The sequence below is a fragment of the Zootoca vivipara genome, chromosome 11 (assembly GCF_963506605.1).
Source record: "Zootoca vivipara chromosome 11, rZooViv1.1, whole genome shotgun sequence".
NCBI lineage: Eukaryota > Metazoa > Chordata > Lepidosauria > Squamata > Lacertidae > Zootoca > Zootoca vivipara.
This window is the reverse complement of record NC_083286.1, coordinates 11,043,095-11,069,291: the sequence shown is the minus strand read 5'-3', so window position 1 is coordinate 11,069,291 and position 26,197 is coordinate 11,043,095. Positions and strand designations below refer to the sequence as shown.

General features: G+C 43.1%; 1 protein-coding gene and 1 pseudogene across 5 annotated transcripts in view; both read right to left on the bottom strand.

Annotated features, from left to right (window-relative positions):
• Window positions 1-26,197, bottom strand: part of LOC118077020 (rab9 effector protein with kelch motifs-like) — a 68,692-nt gene that overhangs the window by 23,374 nt on the left and 19,121 nt on the right. For 4 of the 5 annotated variants that reach the window (XM_035100301.2, XM_060280115.1, XM_060280117.1 and 1 more), the window contains 6 exons: window positions 18,763-18,863; window positions 16,887-16,972; window positions 14,689-14,770; window positions 12,290-12,375; window positions 7,347-7,431; window positions 2,983-3,031 (listed from right to left, as the gene is read on the bottom strand). In XM_035100301.2, the coding sequence (XP_034956192.1) occupies window positions 2,983-3,031; window positions 7,347-7,431; window positions 12,290-12,375; window positions 14,689-14,770; window positions 16,887-16,972; window positions 18,763-18,863 (489 nt within the window). Of the gene's footprint in view, window positions 1-1,673; window positions 2,792-2,982; window positions 3,032-7,346; window positions 7,432-12,289; window positions 12,376-14,688; window positions 14,771-16,886; window positions 16,973-18,762; window positions 18,864-26,197 lie in introns of those variants that run through there. The other variant, XM_060280118.1, reaches the window with a different exon arrangement.
• Window positions 9,851-10,937, bottom strand: LOC118077021 (uncharacterized; annotated as a pseudogene).

Sequence of the window (26,197 nt, the reverse complement as noted above, 5' to 3'; positions counted from 1 at the left end):
TCTTCAAGCAATTTATTTCATCAACACCCCATTATGTAAAAAGGAAGTCAGCTAGATATTTATAGGCACAGGGGGGGGGGCGTTGTATGTGAGCAACCAGATATCTCGCATCATTTGGAAACTGTGCAGATAACCTAACCATGTTCGTATGGGACCCTTGAGAAACAAGACAACATTTTTTTCGCCCATGGTAACAATTCTATTGTTGCATGTGCAAAAAGCAAAATCAGAGTGCTGGATTCTAGCATGCCAATTTCAAGCTCATTTTCTTGGATCTATGTGCCACAGGTTTTAATAGTTCTAGTTACAGGTAGGTAGCCGTGTTGGTCTGAGTCGAAGCAAAATAAAAAAATTCCTTCAGTAGCACCTTAAAGACCAACTAAGTTTATATTTTGGTATGAGCTTTCGTGTGCATGCACACTTCTTCAGATACACTAGAAACAGAAGTGTCAGACCCTATATATATACAGAGGGTGGTGGGGGTGGGTGGGAATGGGAGATGGGCTGATGGGAGTGGTAAACCTGTAGATGGGTGTTAATGGCTGCTGATGGCTGCAATTAGTCCTGGGCTGAGGTGCTAAAGAAAGCTTGATCATGCATAATGAGATAAGAATCCGATATCTCTATTCATCCCAGGTGCTTCCATGGTTTTAAGCTTGGTAATGATTTCCAATTCAGCAACTTCCCTTTCCAGTCTGTTCCTGAAATTTCTCTGTAATAGTTAAACAACAGATCAACAGAGCCAGACTGATACCTAGGGAGAACCTGCTGCAAGACAGACCCAAAAAAGAAAATAACAGAACACCACTAGTCATCACATACAGCTCCCAAGTTAAAACAGTACAACGCATCATCAGAGATCTACAGCCTCTCCTGGACAATGACAGCTCCCTTTCTCAAGCTCTGGGAGGAAGGCCTTTCATTGCCTACAGACAGCCACCACAACTCCTCACCCACAATAATACAACCACCAGACTTAACATGGACACTGGTACCAGAGCCTGCAATAAACCCAGATGCCAACTTTGCTGCCACATACACCCGGACAACATCATTACTGGCCCCAACAACATCCAACATACCATCTCAGGACTATTTAATTGCTCATCTTCTAACATTGTGTATGCCATCAAATGCCAACGGTGCCCTTCAGCTCTCTATATTGGACAAACAGGCCAAACCCTACGCCAAAGGATAAATGGACATAAATCTGACATCAGGAACCATAAGACTGAAAAACCAGTAGGAGAACACTTCAATCTCCCAGGACATTCTATACAAGATCTCAAAGCAGCTGTTTTATTACAGAGAAATTTCAGGAACAGACTGGAAAGGGAAGTTGCTGAATTGGAAATCATTACCAAGCTTAAAACCATGGAAGCACCTGGGATGAATAGAGATATCGGATTCTTATCTCATTATGCATGATCAAGCTTTCTTTAGCACCTCAGCCCAGGACTAATTGCAGCCATCAGCAGCCATTAACACCCATCTACAGGTTTACCACTCCCATCAGCCCATCTCCCATTCCCACCCACCCCCACCACCCTCTGTATATATATAGGGTCTGACACTTCTGTTTCTAGTGTATCTGAAGAAGTGTGCATGCACACGAAAGCTCATACCAAAATATAAACTTAGTTGGTCTTTAAGGTGCTACTGAAGGAAGGTTTTAATAGAATCTATGAAGAATAATACTGCATTAAGGCAGTGGTGGGTTTGCTTTTCTGTATCATCAAGTTTCCATAGTCCATATTTCTTTTTAACATTACTGTATGGTGATTTGCTTCTTTTTTTTACCATGTTTTTCTCATGGTTGGTGAAATATACTCGGACTTGAGTGCTGATTTCATGCTCTTATTTCAGCTCATGGTAAACAGTGAGTGAGTGTGTTTTCCCTCCGAAACCTCTGGCTATATATACATTATTTACACAATGGGTCCCACGTGATTGGCTGATTCAACTCCCCTCATGGAGCCTGACTGGGCTGCTCCTGCAGACCAATCAGGTTGCTGCCTTCTAGGATCCTACCTGCCTATTGTTCTAGGATCCAAGCTCAGTACATAACAGTTGGTTTTTCTTTCCTTCCGCTTTTTGTTTGCTTGTTTTGGATTTATGCAGTGCGCTGCCCCATAGTGCTTTTTTAAAACTGAAAAATGGCATATATGGTGACTAAACAAATGACTACAGAAATATATTTGGGAAAATGGCAGGGAAAACAATCCTATACATGCCTGTGCAGAAGTAAACCCAGCTGATGCTACTGAGCTACAACTCCGATCATCCCTGACCAGTGGCCTTGGGGGGGGGGTAGTTGGGAGTCCTAACAAGACAACTCAATACATGTCTGCTCCAAGGGCAGTCCCACTGAGTTCAATGGGGCTCAATCACAGGGAAGCAGATGTAGGTTGCAGCCTAAAAGCTGCGGGAACAATCCCAAACTCATTGTGTTGAGATATACGGGAGAGAAGAATGGCAGATTAAGTTGATGGATTATGATGAAAGGGCAGAAATGACCGGAAGGATCAGAAATCAGGAAGACCAAAATGTTAATAAGGAAAGGGGAAATTTTTATTATTTATCTTAAAAATCATTGTAAACCGTTAAAACCATTAGTAGGATTGAAATAATTGGTGAATTTTGGACACAATGGAGAGGTACAAGATGTGGATTATCAAAAAAGATGCAGGAGGAAATGACTAACAATTGGACCCACAAAGGGGAGAAGGGAAATCCAGGAGAAAACTTGGAATCTTGTTTTATGTTGTATGTTGGATATGTGATTATAAAACTTTAATTTGAAAAACCAGAGAGAGAGAGAGAGAGAGAGAGAGATGGGAGAGAGAGAGAGAGAGAGATGGGAGAGGTTTTCCTTACTATTTACTTACATTCAAGCTACCATTATTACAAGAATAATTGGTGTTTCTGGCCCCTTTCCCTCTGAGAATGTATAACAAGAAAGGAGAATGACAGACACAATACCTGCTGCTTACTCCCTGGATTCCCAGTTCTGAAAGAATCTCCTTCATAACTGAAAAGAGACAGAAACATCCATTGGCTCAGCACTAGGTTTCCGTTTTTAAAAAAATCAACAGCTCACCATTTGACCATTAAGAAAAAAACAATGAAGTCTGTTTTCTCCAAGGCAACGTAATTACAATTATGCATATACAAGGGTTGCTTGGTAGCTTCTGCAAGTGATAAATGAGCCTAGCAAAAATGCTATGGCTTTCTTCCTCCAAAAGATTGAGGGTATGTTCACATCAGCAGCGTAACACTTTATATCTTTCAATATTTATTTTTACAATATTATAGCCACCTTGGGTGCCTTGGAAGAAAGGCAGTATGGAAATGCAATAGATAAGTCTAAAAGTATAGTCATCGGAAATGTCACATTTAGCTCCCCATCCCACACGGCTGCCAATGATGCGGAGTGTGGGAGGAGAAATGCAGAATGTTGTGATGTTCTGCTAAACGTAACAGAGATGGAGCCGGCCCAGGTATTAGGCAGAGTGAGGCAAGTTCACTCTGCCTCAGGCAGTGCTCCAGCCAGTTCCTTGCCTGCCCTACTGGCAGCATTCGTGGTGATTTGGGGTGAGGTCTTGTTGAAACCAAGTGAGATTTTGCGGAGCCCAAAACCGATGCGGATGTTGGTGGGGTGGGGTGAGCAGCCTACATGGTGGTGGCCATGCGGCCCATTTTACCCAAAGCGGCAGAATGGGAGGTGCAAAGGTAAAAGGTGAAGGACCCCTGGACAGTTAAGTCCAATCAAAGGCAACTATGGGGTTGTGGCGCTCATCTCGCTTTCAGGCCAAGGGTGCCAGCGTTTGTCCACAGACAGCTTTCCGGGTCATGTGGCCAGCATGACTGAACAACTTCTAGCACAATGGGACACCGTGGCGGAAACCAGAGTGCACGGAAACAGCGTTTACCTTCCCGCTGCAGTGGTACCTATTTATCTACTTGCACTGGCATGCTTTCGAACTGCTAGGCTAGCAGGAGCTGGGACAGAGTAATGGGAGCTCACCCCGTTGCGGGGATTTGAACTGCTGGCCTTCTGATCAGCAAGCCCAAGAGGCTCACTGGTTTAGACCACAGCGCCACCCGTGTCTTTGAACAGACAACTACATATGCCCCTATGGCTTTGGAGGCAACAGCACATTTAGTATAGAGTCTACTTTAGTAGCTCTAATGCTGATATGCAGTAATCCAGGCACTAATTTCTTATTCTGTTCTATGGGGTGGAATGGTGACATTTATTCTTCAGGAACATATGAGTGTTAAATGGCTTTCAATAAAGCCACATATTATCATTGCTTCTGCACAATGGTGAGGGTCATGTCAATGTATAGTATTTCCATTATATCCGCAAGGCTAACATTATGGTGTTCAACGGTTTTTATTTGTCATAATTTACAGGGAGAGATCTAGGAGGATTTGTTTCTTGTTTTTAAATAATGTTGCAATGCTCACAGCAAAATAAAATTGGTAGCTTATACGGACCTCAGTCTCAAGCCTTTGATGTATAAAATGTAGTTGACTACTTGGAAGAACTTCTGAAATGGATTTCAAATATCAATAATTTCTACAGCAGTTTTAATGTTCAAAGTGCTTTCCAATCATTATAAGTCATCAATAATCTTATCAATCCCCTTTTTGTGATAATTCTGTGATCATTTCTCAGTCAAGGAGAAGTGGCAAGTTGTCCAATGAACTGTAATTTGTTCTCCTTCTCCTCCTGTGTTTAAAAACCTTTATATTGTTGGATTATCAATTGATTTAAAGCATTTATATCCTTAATGAGCTCAATGCGGCTAACAAATAAATTAAAACAATATCCAAGCTCATTCTTCTCATAGAGAAACATGATTGTAGGCTCTCACAAATTAGAACCTAAAATAACATTAAAATGGGCAAAGAAATGAAAGTCTATTGATTTCAGTGGATCTACTCTGAGTACACTGGAACCTTGGTTTATGAACACCTCACCTCGGTTTATGAATTTTTGGTTTACGAATGCCGCGGACCCATCTGGAACGGATTAATTCACTTTCCATTACTTTCAATGGGAAAGTTCGCTTCAGTTTATGAACGCTTCAGTTTATGAACAGACTTCCGGAACCAATTACACCCATGCTTCAGGTTAAGTATGCTTCAGGTTGAGTACTCCGCGGACCCGTCTGGAACGGATTAATCCACTTTCCATTACTTTCAATGGGAAAGTTCGCTTCAGTTTATGAACGCTTCAGTTTATGAACAGACTTCCGGAACCAATTACACCCATGCTTCAGGTTAAGTATGCTTCAGGTTGAGTACTCCGCGGACCCGTCTGGAACGGATTAATCCACTTTCCATTACTTTCAATGGAAAAGTTCGCTTCAGTTTATGAACGCTTCAGTTTAAGTACTCCACGGACCGCCTGGAACAGATTAATCCACTTTCCATTACTTTCAATGGGAAAGTTCGCTTCAGTTTATGAACGCTTCAGTTTATGAACAGATTTCCGGAACCAATTACACCCATGCTTCAGGTTAAGTATGCTTCAGGTTGAGTACTCCGCGGACCCGTCTGGAACGGATTAATCCACTTTCCATTACTTTCAATGGGAAAGTTCGCTTCAGTTTATGAACACTTCAGTTTAAGTACTCCACGGACCGCCTGGAACAGATTAATCCACTTTCCATTACTGTCAATGGGAAAGTTCGCTTCAGTTTATGAACAGACTTCCGTAACCAATTGTGTTCATAAACCGAGGTACCACTGTGTAACTTATTTGGCTATTGCCCAATAATGTTACAATGAAAAGAGACAGTTTGACAAGAACAGTAATTGATTTAAACGGCTTTAACATTGTATTTCATATTGCTCTAACCTGCCCTAGTGGGTAATAAACCTAATAATAACAATGAACAATGAAGCACTCAAGCCACAGCTAGAAAACACAAACAACCATTAAATAAAGTTTAATCACAGCAATTAAACTTTTTGAAAACCACTTCAAGAAGGGAACAAACACTTATAGCCCCATTTCAACCATTCTGCATAAGGCCATAAGAGAGAAGTGTGGTGTAATGGTTAGAACATTGGACTAGGACCTGGGAGGCCAGGGTTCGAATCCCCACTCAGCCATGAAGCTCACCGGGTGACATTGTGCCAATCACCAACTCTTAGCCTAATCTGCCTCACAGGGCTGTTGTGAGGACGAAATGGGGAAGAGGAGAACCACGTACAACGCCTTGAGATTGGAGGTGGGGGAATAGAGGTGGTATATAAATGTAACAAAAACAAGTGCTTTTCATAAAGCAGCCTGAGGAACTGCTGTATAAGGTCCCCCCACTCTCCAGACCGGATATGGGGGGGCATGTGGGGGGGGAGAGAAAGGGAAGTTTTGCCGCACAGGGATGTCCTTTCCACTTGAAAATTGACACAAAACCATAAAAACAAGCAATAGCATTGAAATGGCACCAAAAGGAAATAATAATCAGCCCAGCAAAACCATAGTAGAAGAGATTGCCCCAGAAGGCCTCCCTCAAACATTTTCTCAGTTATTGCCATAGTTCAGTCTTTTTCGGTACAAATTTGTAAGAAGGTGGATTCCATATCTAAAAGGCAATCCAGATTGTAATGTAACCCTAATTACACAATAACTTGAGAAGCTGCCTTTTACGGAGTCAGATCACCAGCCCATTTAGCTCCGCACTGTCTGCTCTGGCTAGATCATAGAATCATACAATTGTAGAGCTGGAAGGGACCCCAACGGTCATCTAGTCCAACCCCTTGCAATGCAGAAATGTGGCGAGTTTCCATGGCTTCGCACAGCAGCCTCTCCTAACACAACTTGGAGATGTCGGGGATTGAATCTGGTTCCTCCTGCATGCAAAGCAGATGCTTTCACTGAGCTACAGCCTTCCACTGCAGCTGCAATCAAATCGTATTATTCCTCCAAATATGGTTAACTAAGATTTATAGTGTATAGAAATTTACCTTTGGTGAAATCAGTTTTATGAGGCTTAACTCATTCTGTTATACTGATTCATGAGACAAACTAATAGAGCATATTCAGCAATGAAATCAGACGAGCGAGGAAGTCATGCACTTTGAGTTTGAATGTGTTTTTTTATATATATATAAAAGCTGGACAGCAACACTTTACGTGAATATCCAGCACACAAAACTAACGTTAGAGAAGTGTGTTAAATAATTAGTTGGTTCTGTGAAGAATAAGTGATTTTGGAAACCTAGAACTTTCTAGTTGCCTCTTCACAATGGTGAGAGTGGTGCAGAACCGAGTGGTGGGAACGGGTTCAAATTTTATGGCGTGTCATCAAAAACTTAACGAAACTTACTAGGCTGTCTGTCAGAAGGATTGATCAGTTTCATTCCCATGAGATCATTTAATTCTTTTTCATTTCTGCCGCCAAGGATATAGAGCTGTGAATACAGAGAAATAAGAATGAGCAGTAACACATTAGCTTAATATGCATTCAAACAATGGTAACACAAATCACATTTATGGAAGCTTTTGGTCTAGAGCACACACACACAATTTCTCAATTTCACGGCTTCCGGTCCGCCGCGCTGGTGGAGTAGGATGCAGGGACTTCGCGCTCCGAAGTCCCTGGCTTTGTGGAGGGGGGGGAAGTCCGCAGAGCGAGCGGACTCCCCGAAAAAACACCGGGTAGAGAGTCCCGGTGACATAGCGCCTAGCTGCCTGCTCCAGACGCGATTCTTCCGCTGCCCGAGAGCTCCATAGAGCGATCGAGAGCCAGCGAAGTGGAGTCGCGGGAGCCATTTTTGGGTTTCATCTTACCTCCTTGAAGTGAAGCTCCGAGTCCTCAGCCTGCAAGCGGCGGATTCTTCCAAGAAAATAAAAGACTTTTACAAAGTAAGTCAAATCTTTATTCGGACTTTTAAAATTTCAAATTTGAAGATAGGAAGAGATTCTAAAGCAACGGAAGCCGATCTCTTCCAAATGGTCAATTGGGAGGCGCATTAAATATTCTCAAGCCAAAAGGGGAAAAGTTTTTTCTGGATTGTGGACCCGAGAGAAAGAAAGACTTTTCCAAACCTTCCCAGCCCCCGGTGTCGATACCCCTTGAGGTTCAGCAGCAACAAGGGGGAAGACGTTTTGACAGCTGTCAAAAGCTGTCAAATTGCTAAAGGTTTAAGAAAATCGATTTTACTGTTGTGGATTGTAAAAACTGATTGAAGAGGATTCAGAAGTAACTTAAGTGGAATTTAAATTTGAAATGTAATGAAGTTAAAGACAAAGGATAAGATCAGCCAAGATGGACTCGACAACGTGGTAGAGAGGAATTTTCCAGCACCCTTTGGCCCTTATCTCTGGTCTGCCTGTGGTTAAGTGAACTATGAAAACAAAGTTTTCTCGAGCCTTCCAGGAGGCTGTGCTGAACTATCTACAAACATGGGAAGATATTTACAAGGAACGGCAATGTTTGAATCCAACAGAAATGGAGAATGAGGTGCAAGATCAAGATTTAGAGGACAATTTTGATTCTGAGATTGTGTGTGAGGAGCAACAATTTGAGGATAATTTGGAGATTGATTTGGACCAAAAAAAATATGTGTTGGATGATGAAAAACAAAGATCTGAACAAGGAGACGAGGCCGACAAGGAGAAGCAAAGTGAAGAGAAGATTGACGGAAATGAAAATCCTGGAGAGACTGAAATGTGGAGTGGTGTTAGTGAAGGGAGGGATAGGCAGGAAGAGGGGGGAGCAAAGGCCTGGAAGTGGAAGTGGGAAAGAACTGGTGTGGGGTGAAAACTTTAGTTTAAGGTTTCTTTTTTGTTTGATGAATAACGGTGTCTGAATCTTGGCCTGCTAAAGGATATGCTGATCCAATTGGGGGAAGGGACATTGGGAGGGGGGAGGGAGAGAGTTTTAAAAGTTTAGGGTTAAGAGTTTTCTGGAGGGAGCAGAAGAATGGCTGAGGAAATATGTTAGAGTTTGTTTTTGAATATTTTTGGTGATTAGAGAGGTGTCTGGGTAGAGAACTGCCTGTCTCCCTCTCTTTACTCTTGGCATCCAGTGGCAGGGGGTGTCTTGAGGGGAGAGGGAGGGGTGGAAGGAAACCCAGTCACAAAAATGGAACCTTTTGACTGCTGAACCCCTCGGGTTACCCTAGTGGCAGGAGGGGACTCGGAGGGGGGCAGCATGAAGAAGGAGGAGGATTAAGTTAATATAATAAGAATAAGATTTTGAAATAGAATAGAAAACCCGCCATAATTAATTAAAGAAGTTAGGAAATCCAGGAGGAAGAGAATCGTGGAAGCCGCAAACAAACTGTTAAGAAAATAAGATTTGGAATTTATATGTCCTTCTTTTTCTTTTTTCCTTTTTTCATGTTTTTTTCTTTTTTTTCTATTTGTGGTTTTGTTGTTGAGTTACATTAAAGAATTAGCTGGGGGATAAGCCAAACCTCAGAGATCCTCCGCCTCTGTCCTCTCAGTGGCAGGGGGGGGAGGGGGGAGGAGGGAGGGGGGAGGCCAAACCCAGTTTAAAATGGACCCCTTTGTTTCCCAATGCCCATGGGTATCACTGGTGGCAGGAGTGGTCTTGTGGGTGGAGGGAAAATGAAGGGACAGAGTTTATTGTATATGTTTTGTATGTTTTGTCTTTATAAAAAAAATCAAAAATTATTATAAAAAAAAAACCAATTTCTCAATTTCACAATTGTCTCTTTGGAAATTGTCATCGTGGATGGTTTATCCCACAGGGTCAAGATGCCAGGGACCTCAACTGGCCTCAGATAATAAACTGTAAGCAAACTCCCGCTCTGAAATCTGCACTTTGAAATTAGAGCGGAGAATGTTCAAATTTTGCTGTCATTTTTGCACAGAGTGCATTATTGCATGGGAACCAGATTCCTAAAACCAGTGACCTTGTGCAGATTGTGTCCTGTTCTTCAATCTGAATCACTGGTGCTGGATTTTTTTCCTCCCCCCAACACTTTTTGACTTTTTATTAAATGCAGTTGTACAAGGGCAACTATTTATTCATTTCCCTCACTGCACAGCCTGCCATTTGGCTGGGTGATTTTGACAGAGAGCTGAGCTGCTCTTTCCACAATTATCTTCCGATTCTTGGATGAAACATTGTGAGCAATCTCTGCACAACAGGACTTGTTGCTCATCATCGGCTCCTCCAGCTCTTTGACGTTGTGGACAATGAACTTTCTGAATGCTGAAGGCAGCATGTGCTTTGTCTTCTTACTGCTACCGTACCCAATGTTGGGCATCAATATTTGCCACTTGAACCTTCTGAGAATTCTGTTGTCAATACAGCTTCCACCAGTTACGCTTACTTTTGACATAGCGGTCAGATGGATGGCGGATGAACTTCGTCCTCTTCTTGACGATCTTAGGCTTGATGAGGGGTCTGCGGGCCGGCATAGTATCTGCTGGAGAATGGCGGCACCCGTGCAGGGAGGGAGCACGGAGAGAAAGAGCCATCACTGGAGCTGTTGTGAAGAGGAAATCCAGTAGTTGCTCCCAGGGTCCAATGCTGTTGTTAGGGTGCTCTTTCCCTCTCCTCCAATCCACTGTATATCTTCCTCTCTCAGTCACTGGTGCCTTTTTAATGGATCTGGCTTTGACTGCAGTGCTCAGGCCAGGATCCAGGCATCCCTCACACTCCCAATAGTCAGTTCTTGATATTAGGAATTCCCTCTGTCGTCCCAGTAACCAACAGACCTTGCCCATGTAACCAACAGACCTTGCCCAAAGCAGATAGATGACAGGAAATGGTGAACAGTGAAAGCACCTAGTAAATACTCCCAAATGATCAGAACACATATAAAAATATAGCTAGGTAAAGGGGCTCCTGACCATCAGGTCCACTCGTGTCCGACTCTGGGGTTGCGGCGCTCATCTTGCTCTATAGGCCGAGGGAGCTGGCGTTTGTCCGCAGACAGCTTCCGGGTCATGTGGCCAGCATGACAAAGCTGCTTCTGGCGAACCAGAGCAGCGCACGGAAACACCATTTACCTTCCTGCCGGAGCGGTCCCTATTTATCTACTTGCACTTTGATGTGCTTTCGAACTGCTAGGTGGGCAGGAGCTGGGACCGAGCAACGGGAGCTTATCCCGTTGCAGGGATTCGAACCGCCGACCTTCTGATCAGCAAGCCCTAGACTAGACTCTGTGGTTTAACCCACAGTGCCACCTGGGTCCCATTGATACTCCCAAATGATCAGAACACATATAAAAATATAGCTAACATTCAATAATTGCTATCTATGAATGACATTATTAAATACATAGTATCATTTTGTTTTAAAAAAATGGGGGTGGAAGTCAGATCAGGACTGCAATACAGGGGAAGGTTAGGGCAAATTAGTTACTCTGTCCCATTACTTTCATTTCTATTCTCTCTTCCATGTTGCACCTATTTGTACCCTCCTAACCTGCTACCTAATGGCCAGGGGTCCCTTTACCTTTAACCTGCTACCCAGGGCACATGCAGTGCCGGGTTTACATGTAAGCGAAACAAGCTATAGCTTAGGGCACCACTCTTTTGCCCCCCCCCCCAATAAAATTAAAGGAAAAAAACCTGGATGTACATTTCCAAAATATAAGATAAAAAACAAATTTAAAAACCCTACATACAGCAACAGTGTTTTGTGTTGTGTAGGATCCTATCATGTAAGTCATGGGCCCCGCCTGCTAGCCTGCTCCCTAAAATATCACTGGTTTGCTCATTTCTATATACAGGGTGCCTACATTCTGCATGTGCAAATGGCTTTAGATACCTATTAGGTCCATAAATTACCATATATTCAACAACAAAATCAGCGACAATCTGTTGTGGACAAAGGACAGCTGGACATATAAAGGGCCCCATTACCTTCAGTTGCTTAGGGCCTCATCAAACCTAAATCCTGCCCTGGGCACATGTCACCTTCCCTTATTCCCCCCCCCATGGTCTTGATCTTGATCGCTCCCATCCCCCACAGCTGATTCTCTGAAAAGAGAAAAGATGACAGGAATATTGAATTCAATGGAGCTTACTCCCATGTAGGTGGGATTTGGGTTGCAGCCTTAATCACTACACTAATATGATGCACCCAGTCTCACTTTCTGAGAGTGATCTAGTAGTCCCCATTACCTGTCTCCATTTCAAAGCTCAGCATATTATTAGGTGCTCTCTTGTATTCTGCATTCTTTCGAAACATGGAAAAGCTCTATGAATCCGTCCACTGAGAGAGGCTGAAATGCAGTAAAATTCGAAGAATAGCAGGCTCCTGGCTTCAAAATGATTTTCACTTACATGGCTATGAAGAATAAACGCCACATGGTTCCGTCTGCAAGCAGGGGGGATTCCTACGTAGAGTGGCATCTTCCATTTCATCCGTGCTGAACGACACAAAAGAAAATAATAATAATGAAAGCAAACGCGCTGACAATAATCTAAACAATGATTCTTTCCCGTGGATTATGCCAAAGGTGCTCTCAGTACTATAAATATAGTACTATAAATATAGTACTGAGAAACCTCTGAATGCCTGAGCTTTGTATAATTGTTGTAAGACATGCTAGAGGAAGAAAAGGAGTAAGAAAAGCTACAAGGGATCTGTAACAAAAATGAGTTAATCCTCCATTTGTACTTGGGTAGTGGAAAAAGAAAAAGAAAGATCCTTGGAGAGAGATTATTGCCTCTTTTTTTTACAGAGTGCAGTAACTGAATTCAAAATTACTAAAGCCAGCCACAACTTCAATCTAAATAGGCTAGATTCAGGAATAGAAAGGGGGAGGAGGAGCCAACTATACTACAATAAACCTGACACCTATATAAACTACAGTATCTTGCATTTGTCAGTTCTCTCAAAATGCTTTACGAATACTGTAAACAGCAAATACAAAACATTGATTAGAATATGACTTAGAAACAGCATAAAATACAACATAAATGCAGCATCAATGTCAATAAAATTTAAAAATTCAGGGATCATTGGGGGGGGGGGGAACCCCAGTAGGTAAACATCAAGTGATCACCAGGGCTAACTGGCCAAGTTGGTCCTATTAGGGCCAGCAGGAGACCAGGGAAGAGTTTAAATGTGGGGTCCCAGAAGGGTTTCTTCATAAAAAGGGAAAAGGGAGCGGTTGCGATGTGCCCCACCCCCGGCACTATGTCCCATTGCCACCACTGGCTCTGTTGTGAAAGGTTTTATTCCCTGTGTCTGCGACAGAGTGGGGGGAGGAGGGAGATCAGTGGGCTGTTGGGCGAGCGATTTCATGCAATCCTCCCCCCAAAAGCTCGACAACTCTTGCCAACTCTTCCTAAAAGAAGCTCAACAGCTATGGGCAATGACAACGGGTAGATCGCCGTCAGTTTTATTATACTGGGAGTACACTGCAGTCTCTAGAGCAGGCATCCCCCAAACTCGGCCCTCCAGATGTTTTGGGACTACAATTCCCATCATCCCTGACCACTGGTCCTGCTAGCTAGGGATGATGGAAGTTGGAGTCCCAAAACATCTGGAAGGCCGAGTTTGGGGATGCCTGCTCTAGAGAGTTGGATGTGCCTGATATACAAGGAAGGTTTGGGAGTACATTCTAGTGTTGACACAAGGAGTTCCTAAGTGAAGAAGTCTTTTTTCCTTTTAAACTTGAGAGGTTCTTGTGGTTTAGACTCCTCGGAGCCTTTTTGCTGCAGTATGCGGTTTCGATGGCAAAAAAATATTTTCATTCCGATGTGTGAAACGGATGTTCAGAGTTCAAACGTGGAGGAAATAATTATCCTCAAAAAGATATGTTTGAGAATTTGCACTCTTTGTTCTCCAGTCATTTTTAAAGTGGCAGGTTAATGACACAACCTGTAAAGCACACGCATCATAGTTCTTAGATCAGCCCCTGAAGAAGAGAATTGTTTCCGAAACGCATCTGGTACCAATAAATAAATTTGGCACTTTCTGAGAGAAATAACTGTTTTCTCTCTTGTTCTTGTGTCGATCTTTGTTTTCCCAATTTATTCTGGTGCCAAAGGCAGTAACTCCCACAAGCGCTCTCTGGCAGTAAAAATAACAATGCAAGAATAGTGGATTAAATAACTTCTAAACATAGCTGTCACAGGTGGCTGCTTAATTCTGCATAATACTAAGGCTGGCTCTGATTATGTGAACCAGGTCTCCCTCCCTCCCTCCCTCCCTCCCTCCCTCCCTCCCTCTCTCTCTCTCTCTCTCTCTCTCTCTCTCTCACACACACACACAGAGAGAGAGAGAGAGAGAGAGAGAATTTTCAGCAGTAACATGTAAGCACTAGCTAAGCACTTTCTGCCAGAAAAGCTTCTGTCACAATAAATATCTTAGTCTTTAAGGTGCTACAAGACTCGTGAATTGTTCCCCCCTCTTCCCTGTGACATGATAAATAAATAAGAACAATAATCAGAAACTACCCAGAAGTTATAAACGCACAGCAAATTTAGCTGGAGGAACTACTTTTTCAGAAGTGGGAACAAAGAAGCGCAGAATCAAAGAAAAAACATTATATGGGATAACCAACAGACAAATGGATCAGCCGAAATGGAAAGAACGCGGTGTGTTTTGAGTGTGGAGATAAAGGCAGTATTCAAACAGAATAGCAAAAATGCACCTCAAAATCAGTAACTTTCAAACAGACATCGATGGACGTTATCTAATCCACCATTCCTCCACTTCTCCCCCATCTCACCTAAACTTAATTTCATAATATCATTCCTTGGTATTTGACTCCCATCTTCAGACATGGAAGTTCCTCCAAACAAATAAATGTCCTGAAAGGAAGAACAAAAGAAACTGTAGCAAAAGTAATAAATAACTCAGCGTTATCTTTGCTTTGTCCTTCTACACGGCAACGTCCACACAAAAATATAGCTACTGTATTGGAGTTGGGGTTTTTTACACGTCTCATTAAAGCCCTGCTTTGGATGAACAGTCAGAAAGTCCAATTTTTTAATAACAGTAAACGGATCCTGCCAAATGTCTTGCAGAGGCATTAATACCTTTGCTGAACATTATTGGTAACATTATTTGTCCACTTTTAAAAAACATTTTTATTTATACTTTACAAGTTTATACATTTCATTAGTTTTACATTTCTTCCTTCCCCCTCTTTCTGTGGTTCCTTAAAATATTTTTTAAAAATATCTTCTGCATATCTAACTTCATTTATTTTGCTCATTTAATTATCTACTTTAAATATATACTCTTATGAAACTGCAGGTTATTACAATAATCTTGCCAATGCTTTTATCTGTTTGCAACTTATCTGTAAATATTCAATAAACCATTTCCATTCTTTTATAAAAAGTTTGTTATCTTGATTTCTTATTCTTCCGGCAAATTTCACCATTACTGCATATTCCATAAGTTTTTGTATCTATTCCTTCTTTACTGGGACTTCTGCTTCTTTCCACTTTTGGAAAAGTAGCATTCTCGCTGCTGCTGTAGCATACATAAATAAATTTCTATACAATTTAGGTAGTTCTTTCCCTATAATTCCCCAAAACATTATTTGCCCACTTTAGCTGATCCGAGTTACCATTAGAAAAGGCAGATTGCTATGAACAAGTTGCATCCTACAAAGTAGGCTTGGGGAATCCCTTGATCGCTTCTCATTGTTGACGTCTGGAAGTCTGCTATAATCCTTTGTCTCGCCCTACACACCTCAAGGAAACCTCTGGGGACACATGCAGACCATTACTGCTGGTTGCCTTGGAAATGGCCGGCTTTTGCTAATTAACAATCTGCTAATCCCACTCTGGGATTGATTGGACTGCGGCCAACTCTCCTTGCCTTGCATTTCAGAGGACTCCCAATGACAGGTGTGGTCTGGCAAACCAATAGGGAGACTTTTCCGCATAGACATGGCGGGAAAATGAGTTTGACCAAACTGCGGGAGGCAGTGCAAGACAGGAGTGCCTGGCGTGCTATGGTCCATGGGGTCACGAAGAGTCGGACACGACTAAACGACTAAACAACAACAAGATGGCGGGAAAGCGCAATGAGGAAGGATGGGGGATGGAAGAAAACAACCACAACTGCTCTTTAGTGCTCAATTATGGGCGTACCCAGGATCAAAGCTAGGGGGGCACACCAACCACGCCCCCAGCCACGCCCCCCAGCCACCCGATTGGCTAGCTGACAATGATGTGGCCAGGATCCCCCCAGGAGGCATGGTCAACATCTACGCCCCCCCAGAGGAAAGGGGGCCGTTTGCAAGGCAGCACACGGAGCCACCCACACTTGCACTCCTGCCTCGCCCGCTCCTTTAATGGCAGCGGTGACTAAAACAAGGCAGCAGCAGCGAAGCTGCCTCCGTTGAAGGAAACCTGGACCTGGGCTAACTTCAGCCCACACTCCTTCAAGTCACAGCGAGCACAGCACAGAACGTGCTGCCCCACAATGCCCCACGGCACTTCATTTGCATGTATGCAAATGAGATGCCGCAGAACAGCGATATTTTCAGAACAGCGATATTTTCTGACCTCTACACCCCAGCAATAAAGTAGAAGCGCCACTAGAGATTTTTAAATTTTTCTTATAGTTCAACACAGCTACCGTTCCTTTATCTTCAGCGCTATAGGCCAGGGGTCTCCCAAGAAATTGCTGTGGTTGCCACACACACCCATTTCACAGAGCAAAAACTGGCAATGCTCATAACATCTCCCTCCAAAAATAAATCCAGACAAAACACCTGTACACCCCCCAAACAAAACAGGCAACCCCCCCCCGAAATCGTTCCAACCAAAAAAAATAAAGAAGAAAAAGCTGTTTAAATGTGGGTTCCACTGGGTCCATGCAAGCAAGATTCCCCACTCTACTTTCAAATTCAATGAAATTGAAGGCAGCATCATTCGAAACAGAAGATTGAAACTGTCAGGATTTTACCTTATCATGGTGAGCTGTAAATGTGTGTTGCGTCCTTCCGATTGGCTTTTCTCCCTTGACGTCACACTTCTGCCACGTTAACAAAACTTGGGAAGACGAGAGAAGAAAAAGAGCAAATACAATCTGCATTGCATCCTGGGGTTTGTTTCTTTTTTCCTCAGGGAATGCAGTTCAAGGCCTTCAATACTTTCATCTATTTATTCTTATAAAAACAGAGCTAACCTCCCATCGTCCCAGACTGGAACTTACTGAGCAGCCAAATAACTAAATAGTTTAGGGAATGCTAAGCATTTTTAACAGCACTTTTTTGTATATTTTTTAATTAAATTTTCTGTTTTACATATTAGAATATTCATTTGAACAACCTTAAAGTATCAATGACTTCCCTTCTCTTTCCATGGTTCATGTTGCATATCATAAATCCCTGCATATTTTATATAAACTAAACCATTCAGTATTCCATTATTCCATCCATCAAAACTTATTTACACTGTTGAATCTATCTTAACACTGCCCACATTTTCAAATATACACAATTTCCCTCCATATATTCAATAAACATTTCCCAACCTTCTTTAAACGTATGTTCTTCTGGTTCTATATGTTAAATCTGCAAGCTGTGCATATTCCATCAACTTAAGTTGCTATTCTTCTTTAGTTGGGACCTTGCTCATTTTCCATTTTTGGACTAACAAAACATGGGCCGCAGTAGTGGCACACCTAAATAACATTTTTTGCTACCTGGGAATTTCAGTCTGAATTATCCCCAACAAAAAGGACTCTGGTGGGTTTTTTGGGGGGGAAAGCACTTTTAAACATCTGTTTCAATTCATTATGACTTATTTCCCAATACTCTTTTACCCTTCTACAGGTCCACCACATATGATAGAATGTACCCTCAGTCTCATTGCATCTTTCATTGCACTCTTAACTTGCATTATCTAATTTTACGCCCACAACTTTTGGACTGCGGACTTGGGAAGCAACCGTCAGCCTAGTAACGGCTGACATTATTAAGCGAGAAGATTTCAGAGCTATTTTTAGGCAAACTGAGAAAGGACTAGTTTTTGGAATTTTTCCTAGCAACATGGTACCAGAACTCTTGAGTTCTTAAGGGATCTAAACCAAGTTACGGTAATCCTACTTAGTTCCCATTATAATCAATAGGACAGGCTAGCCGTAACTAAACTTTTTACAGAAGTGTAATTAATTTGGCCTGGATTCACCAAATTTTTAATACAGTTTAATTGTATTAATTGTATAATACAGTTTTGATACAATTAAGTGTTAAATGCCCCAGTGCTTATCAGTTATCCAAGTGCCTTTGCAGAAAAGTGGAAACTGGGAGCAGGCAAACTTCTTACTGAATACAGTGGTACCTCGACTTCTGAATGCCTCGACTTCCGAAGGTTTCGACTTACGAAGTTGACAAACCTGGAAGTCTTTTCGCTGCGTGCGCGTTCTGCGCATGCGCAAAGCGCAAAATCGTGCTTCGTGCATGCGCAAAATGGATGCTTCGACAACCGAAGGTTTCGACTTACGAAGAGTGTCGCGGACCGGATCACCTTTGTAAGTCGAGGCACCACAGTAATAAGACAGAATGCATGTTTTTACTTATCTCTCCATAAATTGTGTTTTTTCCTGGTTTATAATGTGTTCAAAGCTGATTTTCATGAGTAAGGAGCTATCTGTCTGGCTCTGATTTTCTCAGAAGTTTGTACTGAGGTACAAACAAAAGTGGTACAGTGTTATTGCATCGCTTTTCATCTATTTGTAACCTGCCCCCAACCCCCCCCAAAAAAACAACAACAACAATGACAACAACACCCCAGTTATTAATACAGTGAGGGAAATGATCTGTAATAATGAAAGACACCTGTGTCCAGGGCAAACAGATCAGTGCAATATTCATCTTCGTCGGAACAACCTCCAAACATATAGATGATTTCTCCGATCGTTGCAAAAGCATGGCCTGATCTGAAAAGTTGAAACATCATTTGTATTTAACAGTGTGCCTCGCAGCTCACTCAGACAGAAATAGAAATGCCATGGAAATCAAAAGTATATAAGGTTACCCCACCACCACCCAACTGTTCTCTTTTTTGGGGGGGGAGGGCAGGTGTATTATGCAAGATGTCATTGCTGCCATTACAATGCATTAGTGGTAGATGTATGCTGGGTCTTTATTAGTTGTTCTGTGATGCTTCCCTAACGCTGTCACATTATTGCCACCGCGGGAGGCGCTCTTTTCATACCTGCCAAGTTGCTGTCAGAGAAATAAGGGACCAGGCCGGAAATAGCAGACCGGAAGTAGCGCTGCCGCCATTTTGGAACTGGGCGGAGCATGCTCAGAAGTGACTTTTGATGCTGCTTTGCCCAGTTCCAAAATGGCCGTCACGCCAGAAGTCGCACTGCAGCCATTTTGGAACTGGGCAGAGCAGCAGCAAAAGTCGTTTCTGAGCATGCTCCGCCCAGTTCCAAAATGGCCGCCTTGCCAGAACCGGGGAAAAACAAAAAAAATTCCGTTTTTTCAGCTTGGAACAGCTGGAAAAACAGGGATTTCCCAGGGAAAACGGGAGACTTGGCAGCTATGGCTCTTTTACTATAGCACGACAGAAAACAAACTGGAACATTCGTTGTATGAAAAGTTAATAGGATTTCTGCATGAAGTGACAAGGGTTGTACTGACTGGAACTGAAGCAATGTATAAGCCCTGAAAACTTTTGCAGGTGCAAACGGTATTGAAATCAGGATCATCCAGTGACAGATTTATGTATAAGCTAAACAAGCTATAGCTTAGGGCCCCACTCTCGGGGGCTCCTCCCAAAAAATTAAAGAAAAAAAACCCTAGTTGTACATTTCCAAAATATAAGATAAAAAAACAAATAAAATAAAACCTACAGACAGCAACAGTGTTTTGTGTTGTGTAGGCTCCTATCATGTAAGTCATGGTCCCTGCCTGCTAGCCTGCTCCCTAAAATATCACTGGTTTGCTCATTTCTATATATAGGGTGCCTACATTCTGCATGTGCAAATGGCTTTGGATACCTATGAGGTCTATAAATTACCATATAGCATCTATTCAACAACAAAAAACCAGTGACAATTTGTTGTTGAAAAAGGACAGCTGGACAGATAACGGGCCCCATTACCTTCAGTTGCTTAGGGCCTCATCAAACCTAAATCCGGCCCTGGGATCACGTATAACTGCCCCGATGCAGTCAAGAGCACAAATAATATCATTGCACAATAAGAAGGATTTCTAGAGGAGTCCGAATAAGCAATGTGGTAAACATTAGGAAATAAACATAAGCTCAAGCAATGTGAAGGTTCTTCCCCTTTGAAAGAAGTGACACATATAGGCTGTATGCTTGAGCCCCCCCCTTCTAATTCCTGGATCCAGCCTGGATTCAATTGCTGGAAATAGCCAGACCAGCCTGGTAATAGCCCACTAAAAATGGGTCATTAAGGGAACAAAGGGAGTGGCTCTGTGCCAGATGTCAAATGGGTAGGCTTCCCTTCCCCAACTACTTGTTGGTTAGAAAGACACAAGGTCAGTGTTGAGAGTTGAGTCATGTGAGCTAGAAGCTGGAGTCGAGAGCTGCAGGCTGGGAAACCAGAGAGAGCGAGAGCGAGAGAGAGCGCAGTGGCTAGCTAGATGCCCGTGAGAAGCCGAGCAGCAGAATATGAGTGCAACAGTGTTCTCCTGCCATTCTTCCTGAGCGGCAATCAGAGGCATGCCACTCAGTCACTCAGCTACTCCTCTAGACCTGCTCTCTAGGAAGCCCTGAGAGTTGCGTCTATACAGCAGCAAGTGTGCTTTTCATGAAATAACTGCTATCAAAACTCACCACTGTCATCTCCTCTGGCGCCAGGTCTGCAGAGGTCAAGTGCTCTCTTTCCTACCCTTTGCTGATCCCTTCTGCTCTCTGCCACCCAGACCCTCTGAATTAACTCTAAGGGTTTTCAAGTGCACAGCAACTATATCAAGTACCTGCTAAGGAGCTGAGCGAGAAGCCAGAAACCAGGAGTTCATGTGGATTGTCAGTAGGCCCTTGTTTCCTTACTAAGGTATCGTAGCCACGTGTCACACTGGCTTACCCTCAACCATGTCTCCTCTTCTGTTTCTTACTGGTCATCTTCCCCCTTCACTAAATCGGAATGATTTCTAAATCTGCATCTATGCATCAAAACCGACTCAGGATTATGTGCAAATCAGTGCCTTCTTCCGTCCTCTTTTCCAGTGATGCATTCACTGCGTTTTGGCAACACATCCTGTTCCTGAACTCCCCCCTTCCCAGTCTACTCACTATATTCTCAATCCTTTCCCCCAAATACAGTGGCACCATGGTTCTCAAACTTAATCCGTTCCGGAAGTCCGTTCCAAAACCAAAGCATTCCAAAACTAAGGGGCGCTTTCCCATAGAAAGTAACGCAAAATGGATTGATCCGTTCCAAGACTTTTAAAAACAACCCCTCAAACAGCAACATGAATTTTACTATCTAACCCGACCAGTGATCCATAAAATGAAAGCAATAAACAATGTACTGCAGTCACACAATCCATCCATCAGTAGCTGAACTGGGCTCCACACAGTCACAAAAACAAAACAAAAACAGCTGCAAAAACAAAAACGCAAAATAAATAGCAAAAACAGACAGATCTCAGCACAGCACTCAAAACGGAAGTGTGGCACTCAAATCGGAAGCGTAACATTCAAAACAGAGCATGTTCAGCTTCCGATAAAAGTTCGCAGACCAGAAAATTTACTTCTGGGTTTGCAGTGTTTGGGTTCCAAGTTGTTTGAGTACCAAGGTGTTTGAGAACCAAGGCACCATGGGCGTACCCAGCGAGGGGCAGGGGGGCAGCTGCCCCCCTAGAAGCAAAAAAGGGGGGAAATTGTATAAAACAGCTCGCGGTGCGCGCTGTTGTCAAGGCAGTTCACCTTCTCGGTCGGGTACATGAATTTGCCGCAGCGGGCAGGGCCGTCTTAACTATACCAGCCGCCATGGTCCGGCGCCCTGCCAGGCAGGGCCAGGCACAGTGGGCAGCTGGAGAGCATGGCACGACAGGCAGGGATGCTGCCAGCTGTGCTCCGCCTCGGCCTGCTCGGCTGAAGCGAAATGGCAGCAGTGTATGCAAATGAGGTGCTGCAGAGCATTGTGTGGCAGCACTTTCCGTGCTGTGCTTGCTGTGACTTGAAGGAGTGTGGGCTGAAGTTAGCCCAGGTCCAGGTCCAGGTCTAGGTTTCCCTCAACAGAGGCAGCTTCGCTGCTGCTGCCTCGTTTTAGTCACTGCTGCTGGTAAAGGAGCGGGCGAGGCAGAAACGCAAGTGCGGGTGGCTCCGTGTGCCACCTTGGAAACGGCTGGAAATGGCCCCCTCCCCTCTGGGGGGCGTGGACATTGACCACGCCTCCTGGGGGATCCAGGCCATGTCATAGCCAGCCAGCCAATCAGGTAGCTGGGGGTAGGGGCGTGGCTGGCGTGCCCCCCTAGTTTTGATCCTGGGTATGCCCATGCAAGGCACCACTGTATATGCTCAGTCCTTTCCTCCCAAATAAATGCTGCCTCTTGCTCCTCGCCCTCGCTGAAACTTCCCTGCCTCATTCCCTGTTTGTGTTTCACGTCTCAACCTTCTTTCTCCTGTCCCAGCAGCACCACCTCTGAAGCCCAGGAGCGGGGAAACCCTAAACCCCAGCCAACAAGGTCAATGCTCAGGGTTTTGTAGCCCAATAACATCTGAAATGCCCCAGGTTAGCCAGCTCTGCTGTAGTTGGCCTCTGAGCCCCGCTAATTCCCATGAAAAGCAGCGCCAACAACCCATGGCTGTGCCCACCTGCTATGCCAATCCCTACCCCTGAATAGTGCTTTGTAAAGCAATGGGAACAATGAAACTTAGTACAGTATATGATACACCTGTGAAATAGCTATTTGAGGTGCCGGTAACATATTGCTTCCTGGTTGCATTGTCGCACGTAAGGAGACATTACTGTTCTGCAGAAAGCCTATTTTGTATGCAATCCTATATAGACAAACCTGGAAGTAACCCTCGTGGAACTTAGTGGGACTGTATAGTAGACCTGTATAGGATTGCATTGTTAATGCCACATTTTCAAATGATCAAAGACCTGAATGTGTATACAAGTTCCCTTACTGTAAATAAATAATAATTGCATTTTGAAGGAGACCATTATCTCCTAAGGCAAGTGAGCTCATGTGTAATAAGGTTATTATTATTATTTATTGAATTTAAATACCGCCATACATGGGGGTTCACAGAATAAAATCAAGATATAAAACCACAAAATACCTAATAAATACACAAACAGTTGGGATGGGATGGGATGTGGGGTGAGTTTAAGCAGGAACAGGGAATGGGTAAAAATGAATGTGTGTGAGGGGAGGGGAGGAATCTTGTTTGAGGAAAAGGCACCACTTCGCCCCCCATGGTGAAATTATTGCTTTCCTTGTAGTAAATACAAATATACTGAATAATTTGTTCCATCACAATAATTGTTTCGTTGCCTAGCTCATAAGGATTGTGATTATACAACTGGAACAATACCCTTTATTTTTATGCTGGGAACTACATTTGTCAATTCCTTAAACTTATTATGTTTATTACAGTAGTTTAGCAATAGAAAAAACAACAACACAAAATCAATCTTGGCAAAGGCAAGGCATAATAATGTGTTTGCGCAAGCTTATGCCAAGGCAGAATTTCATCCAAAGCTAGTTAATTGTCATTTATTTATAAACACGGCCCAAAGATTTCTGCTATGAAGCATTCTGGTAGCAATCTTATCAATATCTAGCATGAGTCGTAGTGTCTGAAATCCTACGCATCTGCATTTGTATTGATAGCCCAACTTCATGGATCGTGACAGTGACGAGACTTTGTCACTCGCTGATAGACAAAGTAACACTATGCTGGTTAGCTTGAACTCTTGTGTGGCCCATCGATGCCCATTTGTGGCCTCAAATTTAACTGGAATATTGTTCAAAGGTCTTACAGCTCAATGCTGTATACCAGGGCCAGGGAATCTTAGGCCTGGTGTGTGTGTGTGTAAATGTGGCCCTCCAAGTCACTCTATTTGCCCCCCAAACTCTATACCACATCTCCAATGTTTTGCACCCTCCTTGCGTGTTTTGGCTGGCTGCAATGGGTCCCTGAACTCTGATAATGCCTTTTGATTGTCTGGCTGCAGGACAGAGATGGTTCTTCATGCGTGTAGTAGAAGCTCCCCTACAGCACAACGGTAATATCAACATTATTTGCTACTCCTCCTTTTCCTTCTGGTCCCACCGGTGCCAGATTTATGTATAAGCTAAACAAGCTATAGCTTAGAGCCCCACTTTCTTGGGGGCTCCCCAAAAAGTTAAAGGAAAAAAACACCTGGATGCACATTTCCAAAAATATAAGATAAAAATAAAATAAAATAAAACCTACATACAGCAACAGTGTTTTGTGTTGTGTAGGCTCCTATGGTGTAAGTCATGGGCCCCGCCTGCTAGCCTGCTCCCTAAAATATCACTGGTTTGCTCATTTCTATATACAGTGGTACCTTGGTTCTCAAAGTTAATCTGTCCCAGAAGTCTGTTCCAAAACCAAAGTGTTCCAAAACTTTGATAATATACATATTTTGTTATGTGCAAATGGCTTTAGATACCTATTATATACAGTGGAACCTTGGTTTATGAATTTTCGGTTTATGAACACTGCGGACCCATCTGGAACGGATTAATTCATTTTCCATTACTTTCAATGGGAAAGTTTGCTTCAGTTTATGAACGCTTCAGTTTATGAACAGACTTCCGGAACCAATTACACCCATGCTTCAGTTTATGAACGCTTCAGTTTAAGTACTCCGCGGACCCGTCTGGAACGGATTAATCCACTTTCCATTACTTTCAATGGGAAAGTTTGCTTCAGTTTATGAACGCTTACTCCGCGGGCCGTCTGGAACGGATCAATTCACTTTCCATTACTTTCAATGGGAAAGTTCGCTTCAGTTTATGAACGCTTCAGTTTATGAACAGACTTCCGGAACCAATTGTGTTCATAAACTGAGGTACCACTGTATATATAATGCACATATCACATATATTCAACAACAAAAAACTGCAACAATTTGTTGTTGACAAATGACAGCTGGACATATAAAGGGCCCCATTACCCTCAGAGTGGAAGAAGCCGGGGTCTGAAAAACATTCCCCAACCCTGCTAGTCTTAACTTCTCAGATGTAAGCCCTGTGAAGTTCATTGGGGCTTACTTCCAGGAAAGTGGGTATAGGACCACAGCCTTGCCAGATCAAATCTGCAGCTGCCGCTTTTCATGCATAAGGGGCCATTGATGCATTTTTAAATATCTGCTTCTTTACAAAACAGCGCACATAAAGATGGCTGGAGAAACTCCTGCATATCGAGAGTTCCTCAGTGGTACTGACAGCAGCTCCTCGGACTTCTGTGCGCCTGCAAGTTCCTTTTGCCTGCCTGGCATGCATATCAGAATTTGTGGAGGCTGAGGAAAAATCGCCACTAATTTGTCACGCTTGTGTTTTGCGCTAGTGCATTGTGTTGCCTAATGATTTTAGGTTGGTGGCAATTTGTCACGTTCAGGTTCCTGGGCATTCTCCAGAGCGCTATGAATGAACAAAGCGCTCCTCACTGCGCTCTGAGCGAGCAAAGATTAATTTCAACATTTTCATAAGCCGGTCTTAGCTCTTCCAGTTATGGTGCTACCAGTACTACTGGAAGAGAGGATGGATCCAGTGAGGGGGGGGGACACTTATTGGGAACAAGACTCCTTTAATATAGTTAAGCAAACATCTGAGGTGAGCAGCTATTATTTTCGGCCGAGCACTTGAGGAGCAAAATGTGCCATTTCATTTCATTTTTATTTATTTATTGAATTTATATACTGCCCTATACCCGGAGATCTCACAGTTTATTATTATTACATTTTTAAGCCAACTTTCCTCCAAGGACCTCAAAGTGGTATATTTGATTTCTTTCCCTTCCCATTTTATCCTCAGAAAGACCCTGCATAGATGCATAGATGGCCAGGAATCAAAGGAAATAATACATTATTTGCCTTGCCAGGATGGCCAGGAATCAAAGGAAATAATACATTATTTGCCCAAAGTCAAACCCTCACAATTGTATCAAACTCCCTGTAAAACACTAGTTGCAGACCCTTCAAATGCCCCGTTTTCCTTTTAAGCTATTTCTCCTCTCCTTCAAAGGAAGACTCGTCAGTCTTTAGCCAGGCAAAATCCAGTGATTTCTGTTACAGTGGTGCCTTGCTAG